This window comes from Puma concolor, chromosome A1 (genome assembly GCF_028749965.1).
Source record: "Puma concolor isolate L17-30 chromosome A1, mPumCon1.1.hap2, whole genome shotgun sequence".
NCBI lineage: Eukaryota > Metazoa > Chordata > Mammalia > Carnivora > Felidae > Puma > Puma concolor.
Window position 1 is genome coordinate 114,159,528 of NC_141667.1, and position 22,015 is coordinate 114,181,542.

At 39.0% G+C, this 22,015-nt stretch overlaps 1 protein-coding gene across 1 annotated transcript; it reads right to left on the reverse strand.

Moving 5' to 3' along the window:
* Window positions 1-600: 600 nt before the first annotated feature.
* GAPT (GRB2 binding adaptor protein, transmembrane) lies at window positions 601-2,807 on the reverse strand. The gene has a single exon (XM_025924227.2). The coding sequence runs from the start codon at window positions 2,777-2,779 to the stop codon at window positions 1,922-1,924; it is 858 nt and encodes a 285-aa protein (XP_025780012.1). The 5' UTR covers window positions 2,780-2,807; the 3' UTR covers window positions 601-1,921.
* Window positions 2,808-22,015: the final 19,208 nt, after the last annotated feature.

The window sequence follows — 22,015 nt, forward strand, 5'->3', positions numbered from 1 at the left end:
CCCAACCCTATTGCTCTCAAAAACAAAAGTTTTTTTTTTTTTTTCTTCAAAGCATTTTTATTTATATACTGGGGTCCACCCTGGGAAACAGAAAGCTTACCGGTTTAAGAGGGAGAATTTAATACAGAGAATTAGCAAAAAGGTATTAGTTGACTGGAAGGATATAAAGAGGACACTGAGGTGCCACAAAGACAGTGACTGCAGGAGAGAACACCCATGCCTCGGGCTTGGACTTGAAGCTCAGAGGGTCTCATCTGTCTCCTCCAGAGGAGGCTCTGAAGAGCTGCCTCTCAGATTCTAAGGTGAGCTTGTTACCTCTGACAGTGTGCAATTGAGCTGATTCTGGGAATGCCGGAAGAAACTAGAAAATGCAAAGAACTGGTGATGCTGGAGTAAATTACATGGCAATGGTACCTGCCAGGGCCCCAAGGAGAAAGAGTAAGTCCCTTTTGGTTCCAATCGTCTACCAGTCTTCCACGGTGCTCCCTTTGAACAGAGCCCTATATGGGTCCACTTGGCAAAGGAAAAATACAGCTTGCAGAGTCTCAGCCTGATCAATTCAGGACAGCATATAAAAGGAAGACTTCAGGGATAAGATACTACAGCTTAAGAAGTGCATATTTGTTTATTTATTGTCTTTTCTTTCCTACTAGACAATATGCATTCAAGACCCATGTCTTTCTTTATACGTTTTACCCCTTCCATGTGCCGAGTAAAAGTACATAGATGGTACTTAAAAAATATTTCTTGAATGAATGAATTTATTAGATTTTTCTCCAAACTGCTGAGCAAAATACACACCTTAATTCTTGTCAATTGAACAATACTGATTGCCTCATATAATGGTCTAGGCACTGGAGTTAAAATAGGAATATGAGGCACTTCCTTATTACTTAGCAAGGAATTTAAGACATTCTCATATGACATTAAATAGTAAAATGCCATAGAAAACTTTCATATGTTTGAATTCCCAGAGACTTAAACAGGCAGAAAAATCTATAGGAAATAAAAGAAAAAGGTAAAGGCAGGTTTGGAATAACTCAGAAGACATGTGGAAGAAGTTACCATACGAGGCAGGCTTGAAAGGGGGAAGACCAACAAAGCCATGGAGGAGGGATGGGTCTGGCAATTCTCATATGATTATGAGGAAAGCAGACAAGTGAGAAATTAGTAGGAGTCACTGGAAAAGTAAACTGGAACCAACTGTGGGAAATCATAAGTCCTAGAGTTAGATTATAAATAGTACATTGGGGCGCCTGGGTGGCTCAGTTGGTTGAGCATCTGACTTCGGCTCAGGTCATGATGTCGTGCTTCATGGGTTCGAGCCCTGTGTCGGACTTTGTGCTGACAGCTCAGAGCCTGGAGCCTGCTTTGTGGATTCTGTCTCCCTCTCCCTCTGCCCCTCTCCCACTTGTACTCTGTCTCTCTCTCTCTCTCTCTCAAAAATAAATTAAAAACATTTTAAAAATTAAAAAAAATTATAAATAGCATGTCGTTTGCAAAGAGGAGACACTAAGAGGTTTCAGCAAAGGAGTGATGCAGCATTGGAAATATTTTCTGAAGATAAATCTGGCAACATCATGGGTGAATGTGTAGACACTAGAGCCAGAAAGACTTGTTAGGAGACTGACAGCAATCTTGAGCCAGAAAAGATGGTAGAGAGAGAAATAAAAGAAAAAGATAATAGGTAACAGAAGGAAGAATCAATATAACACAATGCAGAATTAATCTAGCAAAATGAGGGTAAAGGGGATCCCTGGGATTAACCCACAGTGATACACAGAGAGAAGGTTCAGAAGGGAGGAGACAGACAAAAGATCATTGAGTTTCACTCGAAGAACAGGATTAACAATGGCATAAGTACAATAAAAGTCCCAGTGAATATTTATCCTCTAATAACTGAACCCAGTGTTTTGAAAAGTTATGAATCTGGAAGAATATATATGTCTTCATCTTGAGAGACTTCAGAAGTGCTAGGCTTCTGGAAGTTGTAATATTGAGATGATGTCTCATTTCCATAGATATGCTCCTCGAAATTGGTGGGCCGAGTGTTCTCATATAGTTCCTTATCAGTTTCTTCTTTAGCTCTGGGAGGACCAACTTCCACATTTTCATAGTTGTCATACATGTTAACCCCTCTTCCAGAAGATGTATAGTCTTGGGTCTGAACTGAGATTTTATGCCTTGAGTTGATAGTGAGGGGATCTGAGAGCGTTTTAGCATAGTCTTTTCTCCTGCTGCTTCTCCTCTGCAAAAACCTTGGTAAGGTAAATTGCACTGGGTTATGGTGTTTCCAGTGCCAAACACACCCAATTCCACAGATCAACAACAGTAAAAGAAGGGAAAGTCCTATAGAAACGGCCACTGAAGTATTTCCACAGCTTTTCAACATTTCTGCACAAGCAGTGTTTAGTAGTGTGGTGTGGCCCTTAATGAATTCACAGGTGCAGACCAGCGTAATTCCTTGTAGGGTAGAGTTAAGAAGCAATCTTGGAAGCTCTTTCAGGCATTTCTTTTTCAGATGTGAAAGAACATCATTTGGCAAAGTCCTGATACAATTAGAGGAGAGGTTGAGTAAACGGAGTCTTTGAAGATCGTTCTTGTTGTATGTGAGGTTTTTTACAGTACAATCATTAATGTATACTTGCACGATGTCGGGGGGGATTTTACTTGACTCCACTTCCCTTTCTATAAATGAATCACAAAATGAAGCAGAAATGAGTGGAAGATAATGGCAGAGTAGACAACTCAAGAAAGAGAAGGTTGAACGATCTGCCATCCAGACAACCTATAAATTAAGAACATATTAATTGCGTGTTTATTTCATAGCATAACAAAACATATTAGTTTTATATTTATTACATAGCATAATAAAAAAATCTGCCAATATCTACCACCATATTAAGCACCAGCACTTAGTGAGTTCCTGCTACAAAAGAGAAGAGAGTACTAGCTGTTGTGAGGAGAGAAAAAGAGGAGAACTTCTATCTGGCCAAGTGTGAGTGATTTTATTAATTAGATTTCAACACGACTTTTGACAATGAGGCTAATAATTTTCAAGTGAAACGCAATGCTTTGAATGCAACAGGTGGAAGCGATACGAGTACACACGGGCAATAATTTCCATTGCTTATCACCTCCTCCGTGATGCCTGTGGCGTAGTCAGGGACGATGTCTTTTCCTTAATCACTCCTTCCTCTGTACTTCCCTATTAATGAATCCATTCCCGGGTAGAGCATGATAGCCTAACTTACAGGGAACTGTGTGTCTTCCTACCTGGTTAAATGGTGGGCGGGGGTTGGGTCTTTTCGTCTTTATATTCCTAGAAAACACCATTAACAGCTAGTGCAGAAAAGGAGTTCAACTGATATTTATTAAATAAATGAGTCAAGAAACAAATGACTCCTAACGTCAGCATCTAATTGCTTAAGTCAACAGTTTAAAACTTGAGGCACATCTTCTAGCGCTCACTTTGGCAACACATATACTAAGATACATCTTCTAAAAGGCATAATTTATACTTAATAGAAGACAATAGCTCTTTTATATTACATAAAATGTCTAAAAATACTTTGAAAGCCTTCCTATCACTAGTGCTCTCACAACTTCCAGCAAAAAAAATTTCAATTAAGATAATTTTAGAATGTTTTCTGTCAATGCTTTAAAATAGCAATGAAGAGAGAAATGAAAAGCATTTATAGCCAGATTGAGTTGTTGTATTATGATTTTATCAACAAAATAGTATTACTCTATGTTCTTAGCCTAGACACAGAAATAGTTACATCTAATACCATTTTCATTGTTTCCAGTTTTAAATTTTTTTGTTAACGTTTATTTATTTTTGAGACAGAGAGAGACAGAGCATGAACGGGGGAGGGTCAGAGAGAGGGAGACACAGAATCTGAAACAGGTTCCAGGCTCCGAGCTGTCAGCTCAGAGCCTGATGCGGGGCTCGAACTCACGGACCGTGAGATCATGACCTGAGCCGAAGTCGGCCGTTCGGCCGCTCAACCAACTGAGCCACCCAGGCGCCCCTCATTGTTTCCAGTTTTATTGAGATATAATTGATATACAACTTTGTATTTGTTCAAGGTATATACAACATGATGATTTGACATATGTATTATTGCGAAATGATCACTGCACTAAATTTAGCTGATGATCATCACCTCACATAGCTACAATTTTTTTCCTGTCATGATAACTTTTAAGATCTACCCTCTTAGCAACTTTCAAATATACAATACAGTATTGTTAGCTATAGTCATCCAATATTGTGAACAGTGCTTGTGGGATGATTATTATCTATTGAATGTCAGTATTGATAATATTTAGTTAAGAGCTTATTTCGTTTCAGCTTTAAAACACTTTTAGATAGATGGATTATCTCCTTTGATCCCACACCTGCCATATGAAGTAGATACTATTGTTATGTCCATTTCACAGAAGAGCGAGGAGAAGATTAAAGAGTTTAAATAACTTCTTGAATAACTAAGAAGTGACTGAATCAGGATCCAAGCAAAGTTTGCCTCCAAATACTCTTCATAGCCACATTTCTATAAATGGCTATCAAAAACATCTATCGCTAAAATTTTAAAGCTTGATTAGCTCTGAGATTCGTGAGGGCTGGAGTTCTTATTTATCTTTACATTACCAAATCCAGCACTAGACACAGAAGAGCTACTTTCTTAAATATTTGTTAGTGAATAGAGCAAACTGCATTAGGACAACAACAGTAACAATAAACAGGTAAAAGGAAACCCCACAAAGTTGAGCCCTGCTTTCAGTGAGTATTCACACAAGACAGTAAAGTTTTCTAAATTTTTTCACCATTGGAATATGTCAATGTGCAAATTTTCAGTTTGGCATGTCACACAAAATACCAAATTACATATGAGATTCAGTTATCTTTTATATAATTTATCTGATAAAAATATATGGACAGATAGCCCGGATCTAGACATCTTTTAATCTCTTTATAATCGTGGTACATTCTCTCCTTTATAAGGTCAGACACAATGCTTATGTCAAGGCAAATATTTGGCAAATGACTTTAACCATTAGGATCTCATTTCCTTTCTAAAGCAGATGAGAACCAATCATATGTAAGATATTTTATGTTAAAAGTGATTACTCGTTTAAGTAAAAATTTGTTAGCACATTTGAACAGAATTTCAAATATAGATTAAAATTAATCACCTTATTAAAAGGTGCTAGGCTTGCAACAAAAGTGGGGAAGGCTAACTATTGCTGAGGATAAGGTAATAAATTGCCCTCTCAATTTCCAAGAGGAGAATTTATTTTTACCATCTATTTTCTTCTATGTAGGCACTCCAGAACATTTCAAATATTAAAACTGTTTGTCAAAAGAAGTACTTACTGAAATAAACACAAGAAAACTTCTTACAGGAGAAAAAATGCATCCTTTTCCTTTCTCTAAAATAACTTAACAGGAAAAACTCTGAGAGGCAAAAAGGAAAGACCCACTAGAATGAAAACCATGTGTTAAACAAGAGCCCTTCAAAGATAGCTTAACATCCCAGTAAGCCTAACTTTGCCCAATCTTATAGAAGACTGTTTTCATTCTTGAAAGCAGTTCCAACAGACTAACAATTATTCATTTGTCCTAAAATTACAAGTGGTTGATAGACTTCTGGAATTTTCAAAGGCAGATATTGTTCTTGTGTTTGGAAAAGCCTAATCTGGGGCGCCTGGGTGGCGCAGTCGGTTAAGCGTCCGAGTTCAGCCAGGTCACCATCTCGCGGTCCGTGAGTTCGAGCCCCGCGTCGGGCTCTGGGCTGATGGCTCAGAGCCTGGAGCCTGTTTCCGATTCTGTGTCTCCCTCTCTCTCTGCCCCTCGCCCGTTCATGCTCTGTCTCTCTCTGTCCCAAAAATAAATAAACGTTGGAAAAGCCTAATCTTACACGTGTAAGCATATATACGGTAAAGACACTAACATCACCCTCCGTTTGTAAACTGATATTTCCCCCTATCACCACCTAAGGCCATCTAAAAACTGAGTCTGGTAACATAAAAAAAGTCACTGATTATTTAAAATGAATTTGTTTCTTACAGTTGTTCATTAGCCACACACCTTAAATCAGGTTCTTACCTTGAGACTGCTGTGCCAAGCTCCCTTCTGTTCTTTTGGTTAAACCTGCTTTGATGTTCCCCTTTTTTGCTTTGGTCAGTTACTTCCTTCTTTACGTCCTCCTTTCAGATTATTTCATACTTGCAAAGTTTCCTGGCTCTAGAGGAAGTTCTTATCAGATGCACCAGAATTAAGATAAATGGCATGAGATTTTGAAAAAGGAAGCTCAGCCCTTCTTGTTATCAAGTAATAATTCTCCAACTAAATCAGAAAATGATCAGAAAATGATGCATGAAGCCCAGATGCTTTTGTTTGTGCAATATAAATAAAAGGTGCAGTCCTCACTTCACAGTCAATAAGAGTCATTTTTGCACTTGCACTTAAAATTTTTTTAAAAACAGAGATTTTAAAATGTAGTTACATAGAGGTCTTATTGATTTGTTTGCTCGCGGGATTGCTAAAAGAGTCCTCCTTTGAAATATTATGTCCCAGCGCCGCAAGTTACATTTACACTTGTCAAGCCAGTGTCCCAATTTTGGATCAGAAAGTGTTCATATTCTTTAAGTTGATGACACAGGAATTTCCCCAAGTAAGTATATTCTGAGTTGCGCTACTTCTGTGATTTTCTAGTAGGCAGAAAGAAAAACTGTTTAATAATAGTAACCGGCACATTCTGGACACTCAGTAAGTCTCCTCAACGTTTGGTGTACTCCTCAGTGAATTCTGACAACAACTCCAGAGAATAGGGCTACTCTTCACCCTATGGTACAGAGGAGGAAATGGAAGCAGGGTGGTAACATCATCACCCACCCAGTGTGGCCTGGCAGGCTGCCTCCGGCACCTGTGTACTAAACCACTACACTTGCTGGCTTGCTTGGATGAGTAACAGGTTTCCCACATAGATCTCTTATTTAGCAGCATTTCTCAGAGACCAACTCCACAGAGTATAAAAATGGAAAATGCTGAATTAAAAAGGCGAGATCATAAAGCAATGGAAATTTTGCCTTTTAAATTGCATTGGAAGTTTCTCAACTCCAGAGGATTTCCCTTGTATCAGGGGATTTAAAAGAAGAAGACTTCATTGCTGAAACACTAACCAGACATCAGAAGAGCAATACTGTCAACACAGATTGGGGACTGACATTGTGCCAGGCATCGTGCCTGTGCTAAGCAGCGGGGATGCCATAATGAACGAACTGCCTTGTAGCAATGAAACCTCCTGGAAGAGGCTGCTGTATCCACAGGTCATTTCAGATCAAGGTGATAAGGGCTAGGAAGGACACACTTAAGCAGAGAGTCCTCTCTGCTTATAAATGGGCAATATTATAAATGGGGAGTAAGGAAAAGAGACATCCATTTCAGAATGGTCAGGGAAGGCACGACCTGAGCTAAGGCTCATAAAATAAAAGGGAGTTAATCAAGGCAGAATAGAAGGGTTCCAGGCAAAAACCCCTGAGGGAAGGAGGTTATGAAGGGCTGTTGGGAATGAATTATGAAAGATAGTACCTTATTGGTGTTCCATTCTAAACTGTGAAATCTGCCCCCTGAAACTCATGTCAGGCCTAAAGAGAGGTACATTGTTATGGTTCATTGGCCAACTTAGAAAAGTCTGATTACAGTCCAGGGCTAAAACAAAACAAAACAAAAACCAAAACCCAAACAAAAACAAACAAAACTGATAATGTAAGAAAAACAAAAAAACAAAAAGGCCTAGGAATTTCACTCCTAGGTATATACTCAACAGAAATGAGGGCCATTTCTGTTTATAACTGCTTTAAATTAAAAATATCCTAAAGCTTTAGAAACATTTCAAAGGTCCCTCAACAATACAGTGGGTAAAAAGAACATGATAAATTCATGAAACTGAATACTACATATAGCAATAAAAAACTTGAACTACTAATAGATTACAACAACATAGATGGATCTCAGAAATATAATGTAGACTTTAAAGAGTTATGCACAAAAGAGTACAGACTGTAAGATTCCGTTCTTAAACCATGGAAAGCGTATCTACAAACAGATGATGGTAGAAGACAGCAAAATGGTGATTACTATAGACTGGGAGCCTTCTCAGATGCCAGAAACGTTCTATATCTCGATCTTTGTGGTGGTTATATATAACCATTCATCACGCTCTCTATTTATGATTTGTGCACTCTATGCAAACTGTATGTTAATTAAAAGAAATTGGGAATGTATGATAAGACAATTCTTTAAAAAGTCACAAAAAGTTGAGATAATCTATCTAATATCTCTAAGATATGTTTTTTATTCATTCAGATTACCATCTCCTTTGGTAGACTGGTCTGGTCTACTCATTTGGATGGAGAAACACTTTGTTCAACTATAGGCAGACTTTCAGCTGGTTGAATTCCAAATTTATCTAGAGTTTCTTGAGTCTGGAGGTTGGTAAGGCTGGTGGTAAGAAAGAGGGGAGTTAGTAATGAATCTTGGGCTCCATCCCAGTCAAAGTAGGGAATTTTTACTTTCTGAGATTATATAAATGGTCTTTCATTGGCACACCTTGACTTAAAGATGAGGTGCTGAAAAATCATGTTCAACTTAAAAATAGATAAGTACAAAGCAGTTTTACCTAAAAGAAATAATTCTGGCATCTTGGGCAAGTAACAGAACTTCTCAGTCTTGCTTTCTTCATCCATAAGACAACAATGGATTGGGTGATCCCTTAGCTTCCTTCAAGTTCTACCAAGTACAAATGAACAATATAAATGTTCGTTGCATTCAGAAGAGGATTTTTGAAACTGGTTTTCAAGTGTAGCATACACTTCCTTTTAGTCCAACTCCCTCTTTTCATCATGAGTCTTTCCTAATTGCTACACAGATCAGATAACACGACTTAAAGCTTGCTTCAGCTTCAGTTGAACAACACTCCCTCCCTCCCCCAGTGTTCTCCCCTTTTTTTCCTTCAGAATGAAATAAAAAAACATTAGGAAAACTGAGCAATCATTCATTAAGAAAAAAAAAAAAACACTGAAAACATTTTGCTTCTTCATGACTAAAATTGAAAGCTGAATAATTTAGCACTCCTATGGTAAAAAGACTCCCCATTCATCTTAGACTGTGGATATGATTTCACAAGTCAGGTAACTGTTAACTATTTCAACAGAGTTTCTGTTCAGTTGAGGAAGGCATTGTAAACTAGAGTTAACAGCAGATACCAAATCATTGTTAGCTTCTGCCAACTTCTTCAGTAAATGTTGAGAGGCATAACAGATCACCAATTTTAAGTAACTGGCTATAGTTTGAAACTTCACCCAAAAGTCAGCCTGGATGTGAGAAGTGGAGCCTAGCAGACACTCTCTCCCACATACAGGACAGTGAAGACCAGCCTAACCATTTCACACCTGGCAGGAGGGGGGCACTGGGGTGGTAGGTCAGCTTAAAGAGGAAGGCACAACTCTAAATCCTTTGCATTAAGACCCTGAAAAATCTCCCATGTACACTGAATCTGAGTGAGAAATTAGGAGAAGCAGAGAATAGTAACTTCTATAGATTTACCCTCCCTACCTGAGATGATGTCTTGTGTAACTCTATTCCCATGAGGAGTAGTAGGAGGTGAATAAAATAACTAGCCAAATATTCCCAGAGTGGGTAGGGGCTAGGGACCTGTCTGAAAAGACCCTGATAAGCAGGGTCCCCTTTTCTCCCTCTAGGAAATAGACTTCAGAAGGCAATTCAGCTTCAGATGACCAAAGAACATTCACCCAGAAAGCAACAGCTGAAGTGCGTGGGGCATAAGTGGTTAATGGCCTCAAGTAAGCTGTCAGGTACTCCCACATGAGTTTCTCTGAACCCATTGTCTGTGCTTCCTTATAGGTACATTAATAATCATAGAACAGGCTAAAGTCATGTTGTTCTTTCTTAGGAGACATAACTCTCACCGTGATATATGCCTTTTATTGCTTAATTTACTAGAATTTTAAGACTATCTCCTTTTCGTCTTCAGAGTCCATCCCTATCTCTGACATTATTAACTAGCTTGGGCCAGTCATTCTATCACAGAGAATCTCAATTTTCTCATCTGCAAATTGGATTTTAGTGGGTAATTGGTTCTTTTTTTAATGTTTATTTATTTTTGAAAGAGAGAGAGAGAGAAGGGGCAGAGAGAGTGAGACACAGAATCCAGAGCAGGCTCCAGGCTCTGAGCTGTCAGCCCAGAGCCCTACACAGGGCTCGAACCCACGAACCCTGAGATCATGACCTGAGCCAAAGTCGGACACTTAACTGACTGAGCCATGCAGACATTCCAAGGTCATTGGTCTTAACTATAGTTGTTCACTGAAATCTCCTGAGGAGCTTTTAAAGATATTGATGCTTGGGTTCCAGTCCACAAAAATTAAAGCAAAAATATCTAAGGGTATAACTAAATATCAATCGGGTTTTTTTTTAATTTTTTAAATGTTTATTCATCTTTGAGAGACAGAGAGAGACAGAGCATGAGCAGGGACAGGACAGAGAGAGAGGGAGACACAGAATCCAAAGCAGGCTCCCCCACTCTGAGCTGTCAGCACAGAGCCTGACGTGGGGCTCGAACCCATGAACTGTGAGATCATGACCTGAGTCAAAGTTGGACGCTCAACCAACTGAGCCACCCAGGTGTCTGAAACATCAGTAGTTTTTTAAAAAGCTCCTCAGGTAGGAAGTTACCAGCAGTATTGAGCACTCAGGTCTTTTATGAACTAAAATCCTAGGACTCTGCTGTATGATCTCCAATCAACCACTCAACTCTTGAGTTTTCTTTCTTTTTAAAGTTTATCTATTTCTAAGAAAGACAGACACAGTGCAAGGGTAGGGAGAGCAGAGAGAGGGAGAGAGAGAATCTCAAGCAGGCTCCACACTGTCAGCGTAGAGCCTGATGTGGGGCTTGAACTCACGAAACTGAGAGATCATGACCTGAGCCAAAACCAAGCGTCGGGACGCTTAATTGACTGAACCACCCAAGTGCCCCTTTAATTTTCTTTACTATAAAAATGGAACTTGAGAGAGAATGTTACAAGAAAAAAAAATCTGGAAAGTGCTCAAGGTTCATTGGAGAAATACATGTTATTAAAAACACCTAGGAATTTGTACGCTGGCTGCAATGGCACTAATAGTTCACATCTACTTCACACTTGAGCATGTGTCCCAGTGCCCTCTGGGCCCCTTATATGAATTTTCTTTTTTAATTCTCACAAAAAGCATAAAGATGGGTTTTACGCACTGGATAGGAGGTGAGGAAACCGAGGCATTGAGGGGACCGAACTACCTATTGGCCATCATAGAGCTTGAGCCAGAGTCTGAATTCAAACTCAGACCATGTGACTTGAATCCAGACCTGGTGCTTTTAACCTCTGTTAAAAGCACTAAAGTATTAGTATTATGAACTGCCCTTTTACTCTTTAATTATGTAACCAAATTCCTGAGAAGTCCCAGATTAAAACCTGCTTTATTCCAAATGGTACACGGTTGAATCCCTCTCTCTTTCAGAATATTTGACCTGTGCTACAGGTGGTGGCTCAGCTGGTTGGGGTAAATAAGTTTGGTGGCTGGAGGAGAGCTTTTCTTGGGTTCTAAGGAAGTATGAGAGTTCTTAGAAAGTAATGGAGGAGGTATAAAAATGAGAGAACTGACATGCAAGATCAGAAAGCCCATGACGAAGAATATTTTTTTCTGGGAGCACCTGGGTGGCTCAATCAGTTAAGCATCCCGCTCTTGATTCTGGCTCAGGTCACGGTCTCATGGTTTGTGGATTCGAACCCCACAACAGGCTCTGTGCTGACAGCATGGAGGCTGCTTGGGATTCTGTCTCCTTCTCTCTCTGCCAATCTCCTACTCACTCTCAAACAAACAAACAAACAAAAAAACAAAAAAACACCAAAAACAAACAAACCGCCAAAAAAAAAATTAAAAAAAAAAGAATCTTTTTTCTGTACATTTCATAGGAAAGTGACATACTCACAATGGGGCCTGAGCATGGTGGCCCTTGTTACTGTCACGGAGAATGACAAAAATGGTCTTACGTTTAGCTGTGACCGGACTTAGTGCTATTCCATATAGAGTCTACCCAGGGCTCTGTATATGCAAGGATATACCTTTATTCCAAACCTCCTAATCTCTTGCCTGAGCAATTTACTGGTCTTCTTCCTCCTAATGTGGTCATCCTACAGAGCTGTATCTGAAAATTGATAGAGTGTTACATCTCAAGTATAAATCCTACATCAGCCCCCTGCATAAGACCCTTGAGTGGTTCCCTGTAGTCTGGTAGTTAAATCCCAACCCCTACCACAGGCGGTAAGACTTTTCAAGGTCTAGCCCCTGCCTGTTGTTTTCTCCTCTCTCCTCACTCTCACGCAGCCCGAGACACTGTCTTCTCTCTAACCCTCCAACTCTTCTAGTTCCTCCCTGCCAAAGGCCCTGCATCAGTTGCTCCTTTTAATTCGATCGTATTCTCCCAGATCTTCCTATGCCTGCACACCCCTCCTTCCGGCTTCCTCTCAAATGTCACCTCCTCAGGGATGCTTTGTTGGAGCATCCCACTCTCAAGTCCATCCCTACACTGTCTCCCATCCCCTCTCACACCCTCCCCTCCTTCTCTTTGGCTTTCGCAACATATCATTTATTTTCATCAGAGCCTGTAGTACTAATACTTTTATATATTTTATATTTTATATATATATATTTGTTTATTCTTTTATTCCCTTACCTTATGAGTGTTAATTTAATAAGAACAGGGATCATGTCCTATTCACTGCTCTATTTCTAGCAGTGTCTATCATGTGATATGAGGAAGTTCAATAAATGTTGGCTGAGTGAATAAATGAAAGCAATAGGGATGAATCTGAGAGAATAAGCTTTGAGCTAAAGCAACAGTGTTTTTGGTGTTAAACATAAACACACACCAGAGTTAATAAAACATACATGTATATGCATATACATATATATCTATATTCCATATTTATACATGGAATATGTATAAACTATTATATTTATATCTATAGTTATATATTTATATCTATATATATTTATATATATATTTATATCTATATAGATATAAATATATCTATATTATATTTATTATACATAAATGTAAAAATATTTATGTATATGTTTATACACACACCTACATATATTCTAAAAAGCACCAATGTATTAACACTTGGGTAGAAAAACTGAAAATCACCACTACTTTGGAAGCCCCAATTTGCCCTACCCTGTGATATTATCCCTCATCTCCAGAATACAAATGATCCACATTTTTCTGTTAGTCTGCTTTTTTTTTTGGAATAGTTTTACTACCTATGTATGTATCTTTAGTTTTGGAAAGTCCCAGTATCCCTGACTGCCAAACAAAGCCCCTTCTGGTAGGCTGGAGTGTCAGTGGGACAACCATCTAAAAAGTGCCATGAGAATATATAGCTCATTGTTAGGTAGCTGGTGGGGCCCTAACATGGATCACCAGGATCATGTCCAGGTGAAAGCCAGGGGGTGCTTTGTATTTTCTGCTTCTAAGCATGGCCTATAGGGGTAGGTCAAAGAAGAACATCTCTGTGAGAGTAAAAAAGGGCCTTCAAGTATCCTGGAAGCATATTGTCAAGACAAGCCAAGTGCACAGGAGTAAGAGGGCCAGGCTCACTGGAACCTTCTGTGCTTAGGCTTACAAATGGTGCAAAATCTTTGCAGTTTCTTACAGAACTAAGCATACTCTTACCATTGATCCAGCAATCGTGTTCCTTGGTATTTACTCAAAACAATTAAAAACTTATGTCCACAAAAAACCTACCCAAGCAGCTTTATTAATAATATCCAAAGCCTGGAAGCAACCGAGTTGTCCTTTAGCGGCTGAGGATAAACTGTGGTACATCCAGACAATGAAATATTATTCAGTGCTGATAAAAAATGAGCTATCAATCCATAAACAAGTATGGAGGAACCTAAAATGCACATTAATTAGTGAGGAGAAGCCAATCTAAAAAGGCTAAAAAGGAGTGGGAGTTTAAATCCTAGCCAGCACAGGGGCAGGGGAGTCGGCAGAGTGAGACAACCTCGTCTGTGTCCATGGAACAGTGAGGACGGCTCCAAAGGAGTGATGTGGGACACGAGATTGTGGAGAAGAGACTGGGGGGGGGGGGTGTCACCATTTTTCTCCCCATCACCACCAAGGCCACCAAGGTGGGGCCTCAGGGATGAGTCCCCAGGGCTCACAGTGGAGGCAGGACCCACCTACACCAAACCATGCCCCTCCGTCCCTCCACGCTGGGTAACTGCATATCCACTGGAGCAGTAGTAGTTGCTGTGGAACCAGATGGACCCCTCCTCCAGACCAGCGCAGCTGCATTGATTGGATTAATTCTAGGACAATTCTTGTTATGTAGATATATTCTCCCCTCCATTTCTCCTTCTTATCTCTTCCCTTCTCTAGGCTGGTTACTCTGGTTATTGGTTTGTTTAAACAGACATATTTAATCCATTCTCTTGATACATGTTCTACACCTCCTTCTTTCCTTTTTCTCTCTCTGGAATAATCAAGCTGTACAGTTTCTCTGCCTCAGTAACTTTATCTTCACTTCTTTTTCCCCTCCTCCTTCCTTAATTTCCTTTCTCTCTCTCTGGATTAAGCCTTTTAGTCTCTCTGCCTGGTCAATGTTTATTTTTTCTTTTTCGCCCTCCCCTGTCATTTCTCTTCTTGTATATGCTTTTCCATCAGCACCGCCTCCACCCTGTAGCTGATGTTTCTGGTTTTCTGCTTTTGGATTGTTTTAGTTTTTAGTTTTTTGTTTGTTTTATTTGTTTGTGTATTTGTGTGTTTTTGTCTCCTGTCTGGCTGTTTTCCTTTACAGGGCTACTTCAAGGAACAAATCAAAGCACACCTGGTGGAGGGTCCAAAACACCACTACGAGTAGGGAAATAAAATAACCAAAGTCACAACAACAGAGAGCAAGTAACACTCCAAATAATACCTCCAATATAATATCTCCAAATAATAACACTCCAAATAATATCTCAAGGGCCAGGCCCTTGAGAGTGTATGACCCCCCCTTTAATATAGCAGTGCTCACAGGTGCAGAGCACACAGCAAGCTTTTAAAATGCATAAGGGACAGAAAACTAGCCAAAATGATGAAATGGAAGAATTCTCCTCAAAAGAAATTGCAGGAAGAAGTGACAGCTAAAGAATTGATCAAAACAGATTTAAGAAATATAACTGAACAAGAATTTAGAATAACAGTCATAAAATTAATCACTGGGCTTGAAAAAAGCATAGAGGACAGCAGAGAATCTATTGCTACAGAGATCAAGGGACTATAAAATAGTCATGATGAATTAAAAAATGCTATAAATGAGGTGCAAAATAAAATGGAAGTGGCCACAGTGCTGACTGAAGAGGCAGAAGGGAGAACAGGTGAATTAGAAGATAAAATTATGGAAAAAGAGGAAGCTGAGAAAAGAGAGATAAAAAAATCTAGGATTACAAGGGGAGAATTGGAGAACTAAGTGATTCAATCATATGGAACAATATCTGTATCACAGGAATTCCAGAAGAAGAAGAAGGGAGAGAAAGGGGCTGAAGGTGTGCTTGAACAGATCACAGCTGAGAACTTCACTGATCTGGAGAAGGAAACAGGTATTGAAATCCAAGAGGCACAAAGAACTCCCTTTAGACATAACTTGAATCAATCTTCTGCACAATATATCATAGTGCAACTGGCACAATGCAAGGATAAAGAGAGAATTCTGAAAGCAGGTATAAATGGGCCTTAACATACAAAGGTAGATACATAAGGGTACTAGCAGACCTATCTACTAAAACTTGGCAGGCCAAAAAGGAATGGTAGGAAATATTCAATGTGATGAACAGGAAAAATACGCAGCCAAGAATCTTTTATCTAGCAAGCCTGTCATTCAGAATTAGAGAGATAAAGGTTTTCCCAAACAAAAATTGAAGGAATTCATCATCACTAAACCAGCCCTACAAGAGATCCTAAGGAGGACTCTGCGAGTAAAATGTTGCAAGGACCACAAAGTACCAGAGACATCATTACAAGCATGAAACCTACAGACATCACAATGACTCTAAACCCATATCTTTCTATAATAACACTGAATGTAAATGGACTAAATGCTCCAACCAAAAGACATAGGGTATCAGAATGGATAAAAAAACAAGACCCATCTATTTGCTGTCTACAAGAGACTCATTTTGGACCTGAGGACACTTTCAGATTGAAAGTGAGCGGATGGAGAACTATCTATCATGCTACTGGAAGTAAAAAAAAAAAAAAAAAAAAAAAAAAAAAAAAGCTGGAGTAGCCATACTTATATCAGACAAACTAGACTTTAAATTAAAGGTTGTAACAAGAGATGAAGAAGGGCTTATATACTAATTACAGGGTCTATCCATCAGGAAGAGCTAACAATTATAAATGTCTTTGCACCAAATTCAGGAGCCCCCAAATATATAAAACACTTGATCACAAACATAAGCAACCTTATTGATAAGAATGTGGTAATTACAGGAGACTTTCATACTCTAGTTACAACAATGGATAGAACATATAGATAGAGAATAAATAAAGAAACAAGAACCCTGAGTGATATATTGGATGTGATGGACTTGACAGATATATTTAGATGTATTTAGAACTCTTCATCCCAAAACGACAGAATATTCTTTCTTCTCGAGTGCACGTGGAACATTCTCCAAGATAGATCACATACTGGGTCACAAAACAGCCCTGAATAAATATAAAAGAATTGAGATCATACCATGCACACTTTCAGATCACAATGCTTTGAAACTTGAAATCAACCACAGGAAAAAGTCTGGAAAACCTCCAAAAGCATGGAAGTTAAAGAACATCCTACTAAAGAATGAATGGGTCAACCAGGCAATTAGAGAAGAAATTAAAAAATATATGGAAACAAATGAAAATGAAAAACAACAATCCAAACCCTTTGGGATGCAGCAATGGCAGTCTTAAGAGGAAAATACATTGCAATCCAGGGCTACCTATCAAGAAACAAGAAAAATCCCAAACATAAAATCTAACAGCACACCTAAAGGAACTAGAAGCAGAATAGCAAACACATTCCACACCCTGATAAAGAAGAGAAATAATAAAGACCAGAAATAATATAGAATCCAAAAAAAAAAAAAAAAAAAAACCAACCAACCAACCAAACAAAAAACCAGTAGAACAGATCAATGAAACTAAGAGTTGTTTTTTTAAAAAAATAAACAAAATTGATAACCCTCTAGCCAGGCTTCTCAAAAAGAAAAGGGAGACGACGCAAATAGATAAAATAACAAATGAACATGGAATTATTACAACCAATCCCTGAGAAATACATGAAAAATTATATGCCAAATAAACTGGACAACCTAGAGAAATGGACAAATTCCTAAACACGCACACACTACCAAAACTGAAATGGGAAGAAATAGAAAATTTGAACAGACCCATAACTAGTAAAGAAATTGAATCAGTTATCAAAAATCTCCCAACAAATAAGAGTCCTGGACCAGATGGCTTCCCTGGGGAATTCTACCAGACATTTAAAGCAGAAATAATACCTATTCTTCTCAAGCTGTTCCAAAAAATAGAAAGGGAAGGAAAACTTCCAGACTCTTTCTAAGAAGCCAGCATTACTTTGATTCCCAAACCAGAGACCCAGCAAAAAAAGAGAACTACAAGCCAATATCCCTAATGAATATGGATGCAAAAATTCTCAACAAGACACTAACAAGTCGAATTCAACAGCATATAAAAAGATTTATTCACCATGATCAAGTGGGATTCATCCCTGGGCTGCAGGGCTGGTTCAATATTCGCAAATCAATCAACGTGATACATCACATTAATAAAAGGTAAGAACCAGATGATCCTATAAATCAATGCAAAAAAAGCATTTGACAAAACACAGGATGCTTTCTTAATAAAAACCCTCAAGAAAGTTGGGATAGAAGGAACATACTTAAACATCATAAAAGCTATTTATGAAAAGCCCACAACTAATATCATCCTCAATGGGGAAAAACTGAGAGCTTGTCCCCTGATCAGGAACACGACAGGGATGTACACTCTCACCACTGTTGTTTAACATAGTGTTGGAAGTCCTAGCATCAGCAATCAGACAACAAAATGAAATCAAAGGCATTCAAATTGGCAAAGATGAAGTTAAACTTTCACTTTTCACAGACATGATACTCTACATGGAAAACCCAACAGACTCCACCAAAAGTGGATCTATCTGCTAGAACTGCTAGCATCTATCTGCTAGAACTGATACATGAATTCAGCAAAGTTTCAGGGTACAAAATCAAAATACAGAAATTGGTTGCATTTTTATACACCAATAATGAAGCAACAGAAAGAAAAATAAAGAAACTGATCCCATTCACAATTGCACCAAGAACCATAAAAGACCTAGGAATAAACCTAACCAAAGATTTAAAAGATGTGTATGCTGAAAACTAAAGAAAGCTTATGAAGGGAACTGAAGAAGACACAAAGAAAGGGAAAAACATTTCATGCTCATAGATTGGAAGAATAAATATTGTTAAAATGTCAATACTACCCAAAGCAATTTACACATTCAATGCAATCCCAATCTAAATTGCACCAGCATTCTTCTCAAAGCTAGAACACTCTTAAAATTTGTATGGAACCACAAAAGACCCCAAATAGCCAAAGTAATATTAAAGAAGAAAACCAAAGAGGGAGGCATAGCAATCCCAGACTTCAGCCTCTACTACAAAGCTGTAATAATCAAGACATTATGGTATTGGCACAAAAACAGACACATAGACCAATAGAATAGAATAGAGAACCCAGAACCGGACCCAAAAATGTATGGCCAACTAATCTTTGACAAAGCAGGAAAGAGTATCCAATGGAAAAAGACAGTCTCTTTAACAAATGGGGCTGGGGGAACTGGACAGCAACATGCAGAAGAATAAAACTAGACCATTTTCTTACACCATACACAAAAATAAACTAAAAACGGATGAAGGACCTGAATGTGAGACAGGAAACCATCAAAACCATAGAGGAGAAAGCAGGAAAAAACCTCTTTGACCTCAGCTGCAGCAATTTCTTAATTGACACATCTCCAAAGGCAAGGGAATTAAAAGCAAAAATGAACTATTGGGACCTCATGAAGATAAAAAGCTCTGCACTGCAAAGGAAACAAAAGCAAAAGGCAACCGATGGAATGGGAAAAGATATTTGCAAATGACATATCGGACAAAGGGCTAGTATCCAATCTATAAAGAGCTCACCAAACTCCACACCAAAGAAACAAATAATCCAGTGAAAAAATGGGCAGAAGACATGAATAGATACTTTTCCAAAGAAGACATCCAGATGGCCAATGGACTTATGAAAAGATGCTCAACATCACTCATCATCAGGGAAGTACAAATCAAAACCACACTGAGATACCACCTCACACCGGTCAGAGTGGCTAAAATGAACAAATCAGGAGACTATAGATGCTGGTGAGGATGTGGAGAAATGGGAACCCTCTTGCACTGTTGGTGGGAATACAAACTGGTCCAGCTGCTCTGGAAAACAGTGTGGAGGTTCCTCAAAAAATTAAAAATAGCACTACCCTATGACCCAGCAATAGTACTGCTAGGATTTACCTAAGGGATACAGGAGTGCTGATGCATAGGGGCATATGTACCCCATGTTTACAATAGCACTGTCAACAATAGGCAAATTATGGAAAGAGCCAAAATGTGCATCAACTGATGAAAAGATAAAGAAGATGTGGTTTATATATACAATGGAATACCAGTTGGCAATGAGAAAAAATGAAATCTGGCCATTTGCAGCAACATGGATGGAGTGGAGAGTATTATGCTAAGTGAAATAAGTCAGAGAAAGACAGATACCATATGTTTTCACTCATATGTGGATCTTGAGAAACTTAACAGAAGACCATGGGGGAAGGCAAGGGGAAAAAAAAAAGTTACAGAGAGGGAGGCAGGCAAACCATAAGACTCTTAACAACCAAAAGACTCTTAAATGCTAAGAACAAACGGAGGGTTGATGGGGGTGGGAGAGAGGGGAAAGTGGGTGATGGGCATTGAGGAGGGCTCTTGTTGGGATGAGCACTGGGTGTTATACTAATCTGACAATAAATTACATTTAAAAAAACAAAAATCAAAAAAAAGTCCAAAAAAAATGTGAGGAGATAGAAAAGAAAAATAACATTATACGTCTTAAACTTAAATCCTGTGGGTCCATGGATGCTCATTATAATAATTTGCACACTTTCTTTAATATCTGAAATACTTCAAGACCGACTGAAACAAAGCTAAATCAAATGCAAAGGGGCTGGATGTAGTGGCTTAAGAAATGTTATTGGTATTGTCCTCTCTGTTCCCCGCCTGGCTCCCTTTCCTCTATAGGGCCTGTCCACGTGGGATCCCTGTGGATCCAGCCTTGCTAGATTTATAGCTGGCAGGATACTGGCAACAGTGCTTCCCTCTCCATATTGCCACAAGTCCCAGAATTAACCACTGGCCTGCCAGAGTGAGGTTTCAAGTCAATCTTGGAACAAGTGTTTGGCTAGAGGTGTGTGCTGTTCTGGTGGGTCAGGCCAGGCTCATATGTCTCCCACCTCCTAGAGCTAATGAATGAGGCTAATCCCTTCTCTTCCCATACTGATGCATGGTTTCCAGACAATACTGTGAGGTTTTGACATGGAGAAGGGCGATGGATGCTGCGCAGGAGAAACACAATGGACCATTTATGTTCTTGAAGTATATTTAATGGAAAAAGGACAAAGACAAGACAAACAGTTCCCTCAGGACAGAGATAGATATTTCTCCAGTTGTCTCCCAAATTCTTTTGAGATCCTAAGGCAGCTCTAAAGCCAAATTATTTTAAGTTGTCAAGAAGTACCAACATTGTCCTGTTGGTAGAAGGAGGTAGTGGAATTAGATTTTCCATCAATAACACTAGTATTAATATGACAAATATTTTATTCTTGATCAAACTCTAGCCAGGCTTTTCTGAGTCCTTTCCCAACTAGGCCTCAAACTTGGTCTATAAAGACCTGGACAAATCCTAACATAGTTTCAAATAGCTCAAGACTTCCCCTTTAGGCCAATACTCCCACTACCCTCCACCCAACGAAGACCTGCCTGAGAAAACTCAGTGCTGCCCCAAAAACGTATTATTTGCTCCAGCCAACCCCTGAAGATAGAGTCTGTACCCTCGTCTCTGTGAGAAGGTAAGAGCCTAACTTCAGTGAAGGCCATTTAATAAAAACAGATGATTTCACATGGACCAACCTCCCCTCCCCAAACCTTTCTGCTGTTTCTGAGTTTTTACTTTTCTTACTCTACTGAGCCTGCACATATCATTCTGGACTCCATTCTCATTCTCCTTTTAAACCTGACCACCTTTGTAAATCGAAGTTGAGTTCATTTCACACTGAACTCCTATTCCAGCTCCGAAAGTAAACGACTATAATCTGTACTTAAAATTTGACCTGGTTTCTGGCTTTGCTTATGTTTCACATGTGCAGCCCCAGTACGGAAGAAAAGAAAGGCAGAGGTTAAGGGCTCGTATGCTCTAGGAGAAGATGTTTAGAACTAAAACTCTAGAGAAGACTGACATTTATGTGGTTTGGCCATGTGCCTTTTTATTTCTCACACCCATTCTTATACGTGTCAAGGTATCACTTTCATTGTTATAAATAAGACTTCTGTGCAACTGATCATGAGAAATCATTACACTCAAGGGCCAGCAAAATCTGAGCAGGTAATATGGCTTAACATTCTGGCTGGTCTGCTCAGTGATGGGTAGACGGCCTGAAGTATTTCTCTCTTGTTTAAGACGTCATTATAAACCACCCTGGACTGACAGAACAAACTCAGAACCCATTGAGTGACTCCACATAAATGCAA

What these genes read in the sequence shown, in the direction of transcription:
- GAPT (XM_025924227.2), bottom strand. Translation starts at nt 2,779, where the DNA reads ATGGCAGATCGTTCAACCTTCTCTTTCTTGAGTTGTCTACTCTGCCAT.